At 33.6% G+C, this 15,738-nt stretch overlaps 1 protein-coding gene across 1 annotated transcript; it reads left to right on the plus strand.

The window, feature by feature from the left end:
• The first annotated feature begins 7 nt into the window (after positions 1-7).
• LOC143613819 (putative myosin-binding protein 5) lies at positions 8-4,050 on the plus strand. Its single transcript, XM_077087429.1, has 2 exons — positions 8-1,847; positions 3,695-4,050. Exon 1 carries the CDS (start codon positions 137-139, stop codon positions 1,820-1,822), a length of 1,686 nt encoding a protein of 561 aa, XP_076943544.1. The 5' UTR covers positions 8-136; the 3' UTR covers positions 1,823-1,847; positions 3,695-4,050.
• The last annotated feature ends 11,688 nt before the right edge of the window (positions 4,051-15,738 follow it).

Genomic DNA, 15,738 nt, shown 5'->3' on the forward strand with positions numbered 1-15,738 from the left:
TATGGTATTTAATTGATCTCATTGAGGCAGTTTCGAGTTATCGAGATGCATAATTTAAGAAAGTACCTGTTTTGATGTGCTCAATCATAAACATACCATTTTGGGGGGTAAAGGTTCGGTTCGGTTTGGTACAATCATGGCTGCCACAAATGAATTCATGCATCACTTATCAATGGCTGCCTGTGAATGGTTCTTGATGTTGTTGATGTATCTTGAAGCTGCATTGGGTTTGATCCTCACCAGATTTGCTCATCAATGTGAATTACAAACGCCTTGTTTATATTGCTTCCGGTTTGATCATGTTTTTGGTGATAAACCGGATTCTTATTTTAGTCATTTTTGTAATAAACACCAAGCCGAGGTTTCGTGTTTGATAGCTTGTGATCTTCATCATAAACTTTCGGATGTGAGGGAAATGTGTGATGATTGTTTCATGTCAATCGTGAACGGAAAACGTGATCAGGTTTCCAAGTTTAAACCTTTCTTGAACAAGAATCTTGAGCGTGCACCTTCGAGTACCGGCTTGTGTTCATGTTGCAAACGACCATGGAAACCGAAACCGAGACCTCAAGTAAAGTTAGGTGTTAAGAAACTATCAATGCACCATCCTCCGTTACCGGGCCGGTACCGCCGGCGGAGTTTTATAAGAAAGGCCCGTGATAAGATCTCAGGCACCATGACTCCTTGTAGTGTCGCGAGTAGTATCCACGTGGACACTGACATTGACGCATTATCCGATTCTGGCTGTGCTGATCTTAAGTTTAACTCGTGTTCTTCTGAATCTGGCGACTCGTTTTATGAAATCGAGTGTGAAAATGACGGTTTCGAGGATTTTTCTTGTGTTATTATACAAAAAGCAAAATCTTTTAACACGACCCGTAGCAAGAGTTTAACGAGTTCATTATCTTCATCATCGAGTGCTTCAACCAAGCACGATGTAGAACAGAACGGGTCTCCAGAATTCACTCTAGATTTGCATTCTGTTAACGATGACGTAGAACAAAACGGGTCTCCAGAATTCAATCAAGATTTGCATTCTGTTAACGATGATGTGGCGTCGAGTTATTCATCAGATAAACATGAAGGTTATGAATCACCGGGCACACACAGTGTAGGCGAAATCAAGAATGACTGCGACATGGAAAAGCTAAAACGACAGATGGAACACGATCGAAAACAGTTGCGGTTATTACACAAGGAATTAGAGGAAGAAAGAAATGCAGCTGCAATAGCTGCTGACGAGGCAATGGCCATGATTACAAGATTACAAGAAGAAAAATCGTCTTTGCATATGGAAGCGTTACAGTATTTAAGAATGATGGATGAACAAGCAGAGTATGATATGGAAGCTTTAGATAAAGCTAATGATCTTATCACTGAAAAAGATAAAGATATTCAAGATTTGGAAGCTGAGCTGGAGTTTTTCAGAAGCCGATACGATGATGAAACTGATAATTTCAAAGAAAATCATACGGTAATTGCAAAAGCTATGAACTTGTTAGATTCGAGGGTTAATAATAACAACCCGGATTTGAATCTCGAAGATGAAAAGAACTACATTTTACAATCTTTATCAGAGTCGGAAAAGAAGTTTTCTAATGGTAATATTGGTGATAAGTCGTTACAGCAAAGTGAAATTGAGAATGAAATATCGGATCTTAATGATTGGTTAGAAGCAGTTGAATCTGACCGGGATTTTCTTGAGCATGCATGCAACGCGGTCCAGAGTCACGTGGGATCAGAGTTTATTCAAGAAATAGCTCGGCATTTGCATGATTTGAGGAGGGCTCGGTTTGATAGAAGATACCAAACGGTTGATTGAAGCTACATTCTTCAACAAAGTTGAGGTATGTGAATTGTATATTTATGCATAAAGTAAATTACACTTTTCGTCTTATAAGTTTATTCCATATTTTCAGAAATCGTCCTTAAACTAAGGAAATAACAAGATATATTTTTTATGCTTCGAAAAGTTTGCATGCTTTGACCTTTCTACTAACGAGCGTTAAATTTGTCTGTTAAGTCCATGGCTCCAGGTATGTGACTTGCATATGGGGGCTTGAGAAAAAAAACAAGGGCCTGAGATAAAAAAACACCCGCTTAAATGAAAAGAAATAAAATTATATTATGTATTAGAAAAATAATACTATTCTTCAAATAATATAAACAAAAGCTATTATATAACATTTGTTATCATCTAATTAGCAACAAACGTTCTAAATATTCAAGATTAAAATGCAATTCCAAAACTTGAATAACAAAATGTTCAAAGTAAAGTACCAAAAGTTCAAATACCAAAATGTCCAAAACATGAAAACCAAAGGTTCAAAAAGTAATAAATAGTAAAGGTTCATATGCTCATTGCTCTTCATCAGTCATCAACACCTTCAAATAAAAACTGAGTAATTTAGCATTAGATAAAAAAGCCGAATCAATCAGTATTAAATGAGTAATTTAGCATTAAATAATCAAAAAAGACTGAATCTGATAGGAATCATGCTATAATTAGCCTCTTAAGTATTATTTGTCTATTCTAGAAGGGTATTAAATGTAATTTCCTTTTCTATAAATAGGTTAATAACTCATTAGGAAGGGGGGGGGATAATATTAGTAAGTTGTTAGGCTCATTGTTTGGCAGTGAGAGAGGGCACAGTCCCGGGAACACTTCGGTGTTAGTCTATCGAGTCTGTAAGATCCGACAGGATCATCTTCTTCATATCAATTCTAGTTTCAGTTTATGTTACTTAATTCAATTTCAATTCCCATCGCCATTAATCATAATCGGATATCTATCAGAATCATTCCGTATTTATTGCGCTTGCATAGCTGAACCATAAGAAGCGCATTTACTGCGCCTTGCCTGGAAAATGCGCCTAGGCAAGAAACGAACGCCTTTAATAACTGTAGTCCAGGCATGTGACTTGCACATGAGGGCATTTTTGTCTTTCACTTTTCCATGGACTTTTTCCTTAGTTTAAGGTTGAGATGTGCAAACTTTTCGAAACATAAAGGATAGAGGGTATGGTTGTTGACTTGTTGCTGTTTTTGATTAACATTTGTGGATAGATTTCGCAGATGATCTTGATAAGTAGTTGATTGTTTTACTTCACCATGGTTAACATATTTATCTATCTTGTGGGCCCCATTTGTAAGGGTCCTGGTAACTTTGCAAAAACAGTGATATGGGCCATAATGGGTCAGGCTCGGGTTCCTAGAGCATATTTTGGTACTGTTCAAAATGAACCGGTTGGATTCTAGACATATTTTTGGTATTGTTCGAAAGAATCAATATGGGCCCGGTTGGGTTTTTAGAACTTATTTTAGTATTTTTCAAAATAGTCCGGTTGGGTTAGAAGCTTAGAGCATACTTTGGTATTATTCAAAATGGGCTGGGTTGGGTACTTGGGTTCCTAGAATATATTTTATCCTAAATTTTCAAATAATTTAATGGTTAATCGGTCAGTTTGTCTGATATGATCACCAAAACTTAGTAACATTAACAAATATCAGTGATCACATATTTTGAATAACATGATTTTGAAGGTTTACTTCATTTAATACACTTGTCAACTTTCAACTCGTTTCACGTTTTTCATTCAACCCAATTCTCTTTTCGACAGTTTTTTTTAAATAAAATTATTTAGAGGTTGGCTCTCGTGTTTGACATGTATAAAACCGTTAAATGATGTTTCAGATTCATGCCGGAAAGGGGTGGACATGGATGAACATTTTCATCCTGCTTGTGATTCTTGATGCAAAGATCTTGTTCATTAAAAAGATGATTAGTTTTTCATCAAGAAGAAGTTGGGGAAGCCTTTACCTTGTTCTTGATCCATTGCAGTAGTTTATACTACAGAAAATTCTGTCGTAGTGCATATATTCTTTGAAAGATAGTGTATAATTTTGTTTCTATCGAGTGTTCTCTATTTCTTAGTGTCGTCGGGCTTCTGTCATTATAGAACGATATCTGCAAATGCATATGATGTATAAACACAAATTCTTTCTTTTTGATCGAGAATCTAAAGTTATCTTGAGTGAAACTTCAAATATGCTGTACATATACAGTTAGAAACATATGATTAAAAGATAATTTCAATCATAGAATGATCATGGGCATGTCATAATTTAAAAGGCCACCAAATGTAGGTTAATTTGGCTTATTTCTAAATTCTAAATGTAGAAACTCAACAAAGAAGTTTCTACTTTTGCAACCAACATGGGAACATTTGAAAAAAGTTAGGTTAAAAGTACATTCTGTTAAATAGTATACTACTAACCAATAAGGCCAAATAAAATAAGGTCATGTAACCTACAAGGTGGCTAAAGGCAAAATCTACTGGAAACTGGATTCAAACGTGAAACTTTTATAAGGGCGCTTACCAATACGCCAACGTTATATGCTCTATTTCTACCTCATATTAACACAGGAAAGGATCCATGGTTTGTGTGTGTGTGTGTGTGTGGTGGGCGAGTTGGGGAGGGGGTTGTAATAAATAAAAAAAGATGGTGACCGGATTGGGAAGTCCGCCTATCTATGCTTCGTGTTATTGGATGAAACTCCCACCACTAGAGGGTAGAGACGTCTGATGTGGTCGTGTGTATGTAGTGGACTGGTGGGTTCCAATGAAGTGCGGTTCGAAGAACTATCAGTAAGACTAGCAGGTGCGGATATGTGTGTTGGGTATAATCTTGATGTTTCGGCCGGTTCGGGTCTAAGTACGGTTAAGAGAATGGGTCATCAACAACTAACAGATAAGTTGTTGAATTGGCACTAGTTTGACCGAACTCACAGGAAACGTGGATGACCAAATATATTGTATATGCAAGTTGGGCAGAAGAAGTCAATTTGGTGTACCAGTTTTTTAGGCTAAATTAGTATTTTGTTGTTATTTTATTTCCCACGTTGCATGTATCTGTAAGTCTATATATGGACTCTTTGTTCATATTATCTAAGTACACCCTTTTGATATTATTATCAATATAGTTCAGCAAGCTTTTCACTCTCTGTGTTATTTCTTCATTCCATATTTACGTATGCATACGAGTGTTGTGTGTGTTCATTAGGGGCCTGAACCAACAATGTGATCATAGATTCATAATTCCTAATAGAGAAATAATAACAAATGATCTTAATAACTATTTGAATTTTGTTAAAACAAATATATAAATTAACTAAACAAATAAGGAATAAAAACACTAATTTAAATAAATATAAATTTTTTACACGCATATATTGTTAATCTAGCTAGTAATAGTCTACACTCTACAGTCCACACATCAACAAAAACGAGAAATAAAAAAGAGAAGGTTTCTTCAAACTTTTTGAAACCGGGCCTTGTAGAATCTGTGAAATTCTTATGGGCTTCTATTCGCTGCGGTAGCCCAATTGATTCGAATTTATTAATTATGTGACACAATGATAGTGGCTAGAGGTGCACAAATGGGGTTTTCAAAGACTCGGTTTGGGTATAGATTCAGGTTTGGGTATGACCGGATATTGGTAATACCTGGTCGGGTTTAGGTCGGGTATTTTATCTAAAAACCATACCCTATGCGTTGGGTTCGGGGCGAATATTCTAAAACCGAGTATTTGAATACCCTATTTCCGGGTATTAAAAAAACCCTATTTTCAGGTTTTTTTCAAGTTTTTTTCCGGGTATAAATTGAATTATTAAGGGATTGCACTTTTTAGGGGTATTTTCAGGTATTTTATAGGTATTTTTCGAGGAATTTTGGGTATAGATCGGGTATTTGAAAAACCTGGTGTTGGGTACTGGAAAAACCCGGTTCCGGATATGAAACCGGTTCATTTTTTGGGTATTATCGGGTATAAATATGGTCCGTTCGGGTACGGGTTTTGGTACTGATACATATCATATTCATACCCTACAGGTAAGGCCTGGTACAGGTTAAGACATTAAAACCGGGTATAAAAAAGACAATATCCAGATAATTTTTTTGGTCCGCTTCCCGGTTCGATTTCTTTTTTCACCACTAATAATAGTGGCGATCCACAATCAGATGTATACGGGCCAACGTGGACACATGTGACATGACAACTAATCTCCCACACGTAGCATGTTGACAACTCATCTTACATGGATTCGATGTACACGTAGCATGTTGAGTGTTGACAACTACTCAACTTATTCTATGAATTCTTTACACGTAGCTGTTACAAATAAATGATGTTACCTGTTAGACCATGTGTAGTTATAACTCTCTACATCCAGGCATTATGCGTCACGTGGTGCCCAGTCAGAGTTATGGTTTTTTACAAAAACAGGCTGTAGTCATAACTCTCCACCCCCAGGCATTATGCTCCACGTGGCGCCCAGTCACTTTTACACTTTTTATTTTTTTTAATTTTTTATCTAAAGTAAATAAAATAATAATATTTAACTAAATATTAAACTATAACCACCACCCATTTAAAGTAAACACATATATGAAACCTATCTTCAAAAAGAAAAAGAAAAAACACCTACCCACTTATCACCACCACCCAACTCGCCGGTGATCAACCACCACATCACCACCACCCAACTCGCCGGCCACCATCATCATCCACGGAAAGCTCGCCGGAAAACATCCAACCACAACAGCACCACCACCCAACTTGCCGGCCACCATCACCATCCATGGAAAGCTCGCCCGAAAACATCAACTCGCCGGAAAACATCCAACGGTAATATGCAACGGTCACTTTTTTTATATTTGTGCCTTTTGTAGCGTTTTATATAAAACGCGTCAAAAAAATTTTTACAAAACGCAGGGGAGAGGCGGTGTACCCCTGCGTTATCCATCAAAAAGCAACCCACAACGCACCCAGTACGAGTGGTCTTAGTATTATTTTATTTTCAAACCTTATAAACAAATTACTTTCACATTTCAAGATCTAACAAACAAGTTTAAATACATTTTTAGATATTATATTTTCTAATCTTGACACGTGTAATGCGTGTTTATGGGCGTGACTAGAGGTACATAAATCAGTTTAAAACTCTAAATCGGTCTGGATTAAAACCGATTCAATTTAATTAACAAAACTCAAAATTGGGTTATAATAAAACCTGAAAGGAAGCAAATTTACATAAGACCAAGGACATGTTAAATTGTTAATGTTCGTCTATTTAATTTTAAACAAACACGAACACTTAATTGAACAAATATTTATGTTCATGTTTGGTAAAAATAAATATTTGTGTTTATGTTCATTTGTTTAAAATCTAAACGAACATAACTGAACAAAGATAAGGGTGTGTATGAAAATACAAAACCTGATCCGAAATCTAAACGAGCCTAATCGGCCCAACCGAGCTGCCTATTCAAACAATTTTAAAAAGGTGTGCATGAAAATAAAAAACCTGATTCGAAATTGAGATAACCAAAGCCAACTGAATTTATAGATTTTTTAAAGTAGTTAATAAGAATTTACTAAATATATAACTAAATTACTTTTCTAAATATATAATAATCAATTAGTTATTAATTAATAAAAATAATTTGAGTCTAAATTCATTATTTTAAGCTTTTGAACAAAATTTTTAAGTTTAAATGATAAAAGCGAAACAACCGAACCTAAACTGAAAATGATAAACTGAAACCATACAATTTTCAAAAATTCATTGAAGTTACAGTTTTTGGATTAGTTTAGTTCAATCCCGATCCAAAAGAACTGTGCACACTCCTTCAATCCAACCAAAGAGTCCAATAAGTTGGATGAAACCTGGACCTCAGTGCTTGTTATAACATGTATGTAACTAGTTAGTAATGATGTACACCAAGAGTTGGTGAGTGATTCAATAGAAGGACTCATCTGTCCTGTTTTTAGTTAAGTGTGCGGTCAAAAATTACACAAGGACAATATAGTAACCAAACTTTGAATGTGAAGTAGGATGCTTGAGTGTGTAATCAAAATAATAGGTAAATAGTACGAGTAACACAACGATATAGTGAGGAAAAACCCTTGATCCTTAGAGGATCTCTGGCAAAAAACATCGGGAGGGGAAAACTATCCCACTGCCTCAATTATATTAATAAAACTGGTGCTTACAAGTGTTGAAAGTGTTTGATCGTTGCTATGAGTACAAGAGTGTAAAGGACATCACCGGCAAATAAACTTTTTTAATGACCTTATCCATAAATTCCATATGTTTAAAGGATAAAATTTGTAATTCTATCAACTAGTAATAATGAGCATTAATTGTCATAGCGAGGATCAAAAGACCGTTACTGATTGCATACCATCTTAACATTTGTAACAGACTCTAAGCTTCATTGTTTAACCACGTGCAAGTCTTCAGCGGAGCATTAATTGTTGATCGTTGCTTGCAAGACCAAATCAAAGTTGAAAGGATAGTGACGATTATTCACGACTTACGGATGATCTCGTTTGTATGTGATCCCAGTACACTGTGAAAATTTTCTCAAGGATTCTGCGTGTCAGAATCCTTGAGTTTTTTACTCACAATATGTAGCATCATATTTTTTAAATTGAACTAAAACAACTTAAAATTATTGTACAAAAATGTAATTTTTATATAAAATAATAAAATTTAAGTTTTATTTTAAAAAATTACGTGGCAGTGGTGACTTCAAATAAAATGTTTACGTGGAAGCACATATGACAACTAATCTTACACACGTAGCATGTTGACAACTAATCTTGCATGCATGCGATTTACGCCTGGCATGCATGTGAAGTTTTATCTTTTATCAACATGCATGGTTGCCTATATTGTATTATTGTTGATCTTTATAACCTTTTGTCTAATTGAAAAGTGAAAATTTTATCTAATGTTTTAACCTTTTTAACTTTCTTTCTTTTAATTGCATACCCCGGCCTAATGCCTTAGTAACTCTATATAAGATGAGCTGTGAATCATGTATACTCACGAGAGGCTCAGAGGGTGTGCGAACTGCACCATCGTCCGGGACACATAAGGTTCAGGGCACAAACTTCTTATACATATTGCATATATATCTTTTTTGGTGTTAAAAATAAGGTTATTTGTAATGGTTTATAAGATAAGTACATGCTCAGAATAATTTATGTTTATAATAAACCGGTTGATAAAAGTTTTATACATGTACGCTAGCGAATAAAAATCGACCCTGTTTATACTGACTTAGACGACACTCTAGCTAGGCCTAACTCACACTCACCTAGTAACACCTTTAAGGAGAAAACTCACTAATCATATTCATTACCATGAGACCCGAAAAGTCAACTGCTTTTACCTTTTGAACTAATGATTTATCCTGGAGGTAAAATGCCTTACGCAATGTACAACCTATACTCTATAAAATATACCCTACCTTTCTTTATTCTTCAATGCACTATTAAGAATGGCACAGCAGTGTAAAGGTAATCCAAGGGCTCTCTTTTAATTTCATTAAGTTATTTCATATGATTTGAACAATGTTTTGAACTACCCATGTTATATATAAAAGAACTAACATTTTCGTTTTCGAATGATTAATTATATATTATAAATATAGGTAAGAATGCATGGCCGGAGCTTGTAGGGGTAACCGGAGACATAGCAGCAACTATAATTGAAGAAGAGAATCCGTGGGTCCACGCTAAGGTCTTACCGGAGGGAAGTGGCACCACCCAGGACCGCCGTTGCGACCGCGTGTGGGTGTTTGTGAACCCTTATGGAGTGGTGGTTCGAACACCTTACATTACATGATTGAGCTTAAGGCCAGTATTATGCATGCATGCGCATGCGCCATCGTCATATCAAGTTATATATTTAAATAAATGACGTGTTAAGCTTTGTCAAGTACGTACTATGAAAGTGTATGATGTATGCTTTAATAAATGAATTTGCGTATGTAGCATGGTTTCATATTTATCACTTCAATAATTAGTTTTTAGAACTGTGATTATAACTGATCCAGCAGGCAGCAACTCAATAAATTTAAACGATTATAACAATATTCAGCCCGAATGTAGTTACTTGGGAAGACAAGCCTCAGTTTACCAAACCACACCATAACTTTCACCTTGTGGCAAAATGAATTCGAAAAGAGGGGAGTAATGTTATGAACACGTACGATCGAGCCGAATGTTATGAATTGGACCGAGCCTAATCAGCCCAACCAAGCCGCCTATTCAGACAGGCCAACTGAATTTATAGATTTTTTTAGAGTAGCTTACAAGAATTTACTAAACATGTAATTCAAATACTTTAGCCTAAACGTATAATAATTATAATTAACTAGTTATTAATTAACAAAAATGATTTAAGTCTAAATTCATTAATTTGAACGAAGCTTAAATGACAGAACCGAAACAACCAAACCCAAACCGAAAATTGAAACCAAACAGTTTTTGAAAATTCAAAAAATGAAGTTTTGGTTTTTGTATTGGTTTAGTTCAAAACCGATCCAAACCAAACTGTGTACACTCCGTTAATCCAACCAAAGGGTCCAACAAGTTAGACGAAAGCGTGGCCTCGATGCCTTTAGTCCAACCAAAGGGTCCAACCATAGTCACAGGAAACGTGACACCCCCACGATCTTCATTTCGGATCGCCTGTACCGGAAACGGAAACGGGTACAAAGTCGTACCGATCGCCACCGAAACGCGATTTGGAATGATGAAATTGACCGTCCGATTGTTGAAAGAATCCTACTATTTTCATCTTATTCTCGTTTAAACCGCCGTATTTTATTATTGAGGAGGCTTAGAAGGATACTGAAGGCTGCTGGAGAGGAGAAGGAAAACATCGATAGATTTTGAAATTAGGTCTATTCACGTCCAGCCTTATTTTCTAATTAAAATTTACATTTGTTACCCTTACAATAGAGTTTTCATCAAAATTTACCTTTATCTCTGTGACTGACTTTATAGATAGATGTTATATTTATGTTAAAGTTTATTTAAAGTTAAACCTTAGTTAACTTATGTTATAAACTTATAAAAAATATTACAAAAAAGTCTATATAAATTGTTTTGTATATATTGTGATGCACCAGATTATGTGGTACACCGTACCACGTACCGAATTGGCGTTCCGAATAAACCTACCCCAACTCGTACCGAATTTTTGGAATGCACGAACCGCATACCAGTTTCCGTACTGCGTACCGGACGATACCGTGATCCATGTGACTATGGGTCCAACAAGTTGGACGGAACTGTGACCTCGATGCATGATATACGAATACGAGAGTTATATATGCAAATTATTAGGCACTAGTTTGAGGCTCGTGTATTACACTGGTAATTGATGAAAATTTTGTACTTTAACCATTAAGTGAAATAAAGTTAACAAAATGATCATATATTTTATATAATTACAATTTACATTAAAATTATAGAAATTACATAATTAAGATTACACAAATATGTTACAAATAAGTAAAACAATCCTTATACACTACATTTGTGATTGTATTGGTTGGTATATATTGTTTATCACAAATCAAAATCTTTAGTCCATATCTGCTTGTAACTCTTGATAAGGTAACATATAAGTATGTTTATAACTTTTGATATAGCCACGTATAATTGTCCGTGGATAGATAAGATTCTTCAAATACAAACAACCCTAGATAAATGATAATATATCCATAAAACTAACAAAAAAAAATATTCATACATATAAAATATCATACCTTTTAATAATTAATATATATAATGTCATTTGAGATTATGTGCTCAAGTTTATCCCAAAAACATGATTATCCAAAAACCATATTACTTGAAACTTTGATGATATAATCTTCCTTATAGTTTTTAGAATTTGAAATTGATTGATCATGATAAATATGGTGTCATTAATATTCTATGTATGGCAAATTTTTACTTGATTTTATATTTTATGATTAACAATTATATAATCAAGCAACATATAAAGACCATATACTGAAATATGTTAAAAAGTTACAAGAATAGCTATAAGAACGACAAGTGCTAAAAATATGTGGTCTTTTATTATAATAGATAGATGTAAATGTTGTTCTTTCCCATCTCGATGTGCAATCTGATTTCCCATGTCCTCTTTCGATCTTATTATGTTTATGATTTCTCAGTTGAAACTTTTTCTCTGCGTACATCAATAGAATCAAGTGCTTATTTTTGAATTTGTTTATGTTTTGGTTGCGTCAAAGATCATATCAGTTAATAGGTGAAACTAGAAGGAATATTTTCAAATATCAAAGTTTTAAATTAAAGAATCTCATAAGTTTTATAGAAAATGTAGAGTTTATATAATTAAACTAATAGAATTTAAATTTGTTTTAAAATATTACGTGTTAGTGGCGTTGAAATCATATGTATACGTGAGCACATGACGACTAATCTCGGCCACGTACCATGTGGACAACTAATGTTGCATGCATGCGATGTACACGTAGCATGTAAGTATGATGACATTTAGTTTTATTTTTCTATAAGAAATCTGCTTGAATTTTTTACACTACAAAATAAACTTGAATAGTATTCAAACCCGTGCGTTGTAAATGTAGGCTCTTACCATTCAGATTTTAATATTAAAAAGAGGATTCACTTCTATTCGGTCCTCACAATTACACTATTTAATTTACTATATACTTTTTTAATATTATATATATTACAGCTATAAAATTACTAGCCTATAAATAAAAATAAGAATTTATTTCATTTATATTACCTTTTTAACAACTAATTATATATTTAAATATTCTTGGACAAGTGTCAGTTTTACATATTATTTGTCAAGTAAACATTTTTCTTAAACTTTGCTTTCGTATTTTTTATAGTTCGTCTTTACAGTGACTGAAAATTTTTTCATGATCTAAAAATATCTCATTGTCGTATTGTTTTATATCCGCGTCTCGACGTTTGATAACAAGCCTTTATAATATTTTTTTTGGCTTTCTTATGTTTACTAATTTGTGTTGATACTATTGATATTAACCGAATTTGTGTTGGTTCGTAGCAGTAACGTGCCGGGTTTTTTTGTTCTACATGATGATTTGTTGTAATTTGACAGCGCAATCGTGGTTTAACGTTTTCACGTATTTTTTTGTTCGATTTATTGGTCCCGCTGCGAAGTGCGGGATCATAAATCCTAATTCGGTTTATTTGAATCAAATTTTTGAACATGAAAACTTTAAATAAAATTCGAATTTGAGTTGAATTTGCATGAATTTAAAAAAAAACATATTCGAATAAGTGTCTCTGAATTTGAATAAATCGATTTAGAGAGAAAATAAATACAAAGAAAAACATCCATAAACTAATATCTGATTACATAATACTTCAATTCAAATAACTCGAAATTCAAATACGAATTTTTTTATTCGAGTCGAACTTTGGGTTTATTCGAGTGTGATTCGAAGAATAAACACGCTTACCATGGCCGCCAGTGGAACACACGTTGAGAATTTGTATAAGGTCAAAACTTGAAGTAACATGCCTAACTCAATGCACAACCTACACTCTATATGCCCCGTATTTTTAAGTATATGTTATTTTGCGTTACCTTGAACTAGGGATTATATGAAGGATACGAAGATATGACAAGGGACTTCGTGAATTTATGAAATAACCATTTTAGCCATAACATGGAAAATGAAGAACCTCACTCAAATGATTATGGTTTCGGTAATAACCAAAAATAAAATATAAATGATTGGTTACTTTGTCTATTTGAAACGTTAAAAAAAGTTCTGACCTTTAGCAATCAAGAAATGTTACCTTTTTACCAACCCATGTGGGAACATTTGAAAGAGGTTAAACTTGAAAGTAAAATCCCTTTCGCAATATTGTACAACACATACTCTATATATATCCCCGTATTTTCTATGTTCTTCAATGCACAATTAAGAATGGCAAGCGAATGTAGAGGTAATATATCCAGGGGCTCTCTTATATTTTTTAGTTTATTTCATATGATTCGAACAAACTTTCTTGATATATATAATATACTTGTGTTACATGATACATCAAATTGGTGTTTGCATGACTAATACAGGAAAGAGTGCATGGCCGGAGCTTGTCGGAGTAACCAGCGACATAGCAGCGACTATAATTGAAGAAGAGAATCCATGGGTTCATGTTGAGGTGTTACGGGAAGGAAGTCCTGTCACCTTGGACTACCGTTGCAACCGTGTACGGGTGTTTGTGGATGCTAAAGGAGTGGTGGTTGATGCACCTTACATTGCATGATTGAGCTTAAGGTCAGTATGCATGCGCCATCGTCGTATCAAGTTTTATATTTAAATAAATGACGTGTTTAAGTTTTTTCAGTACCGACGCTTTAATAAATAAAAATGCATATGTAGCATTGGTTTCATATTTATCAATTATCACTTTATATGTATTTATTCGGCAGTTTAATACAACTATCGCTTTGGTACGGTAAGAAACGGACCGGATAGGTAAAACAATTTATGTATTAAGTTTTCAAATAATTTAATCGGCAATTTGCCTGATATGATTACCAAAACTTGGCTATATTATCAAGGGTTAAGTTATTCTATAATGAGACAAAAATAAGAATAATAAAAATGATTTCTAGAAAAAAAAAAGGATAATGAAAAATTAATAAAAAAACAAAACTCAAAATTTAATAAAAAAATGAAATTGTAAAAACGTAAAAATGTTTCTACCGTTTTCCTCGTTCTTAAAAGAAAGTAATAAAGAAATAAACATCGAACAAGCTAGACACAATGTTGAGGAAAAAACATCATTGTGTTTTTTTATTTATCATTGTGTTTTGTGTTTATTTTCGTTATTGATTGTTTCATTTTTCCTTAACATTATGTATTTTTTTCTTGATATTGTGTTATATTACTCAACATTGTGTTATATTTTGTTCGGCATTGCGTGAAATTTTGCGACCTATCGTGTCTTTTTTTATTCATCGTTGTGTTATTTGTTCATTTTCGGCATTGTGTCTTTTTTCTCGACATTGTGTTTTTTCGTCGTTTTCTTTGGAACGGAAATGACGAGGGAAACATTTTGGATTTTTAATTTTTTTTCTTTATATTTTTGAGTTACGATTTTTTGTTGTTGATGAGTTTTTAATATGGTAACAAATCTTTTTCACACTTCTAATTTTGTCTCTCCTTTTTATTTTACTCTTACCATACTATTAAATATCTCATTACTATATATGTATATATGAAAGGGCATTGTTACTACCTAGAAAAATTGATAGGACTTCATAGCACCAAATCACTATTAGTAACTTCTTAACAGTCATCAAGAGGTTATCTTTTAATGGTTCATAATCTTTAGTGATTAAGAGATAATTTCAAGTCTGAATTGTTAAGAAGTAACTATTAAGATGTAGGATTTCAATCATTCAGAATTAAGGTTGTCTCTTAACCATTAAAATATTATACGTCATTAAAAAATTGTCTTTTTAACGACTGATAATAGGCTACTAAAAATCCCTTTAGTTATCGTATATTCAAGCAAATGGCAATGCACAAGTAACCAGAAAACAAATGTGTTATTTTATTATATTTTGCATTTTATCTTATAGTTTTAAAATTATTATTCGCCACGTCCAATTTTAAGTGTCCTAATTTGGTTTTTCAAGTCTTTTGTTGTTTAACTTTAACCGACAATATTTTTGTTTGTGTTATATAATACTTGATGTAAAATATATGAATGGATTGGGTTTTAATGTATTTTACATTGATATAATGTAACATCACGTAAATTTCGGGCAAAAAATGTCAAATTTTCAAAGTATAGGGACCAATTCTACAATTTTCCAAACTTCAGGG

The sequence above is a fragment of the Bidens hawaiensis genome, unplaced genomic scaffold (genome assembly GCF_021521415.1).
Source record: "Bidens hawaiensis isolate Kalapana, Puna unplaced genomic scaffold, B.hawaiensis_p1.1 tig00038224_1, whole genome shotgun sequence".
In the NCBI taxonomy this organism is placed as follows: Eukaryota; Viridiplantae; Streptophyta; class Magnoliopsida; order Asterales; family Asteraceae; genus Bidens; species Bidens hawaiensis.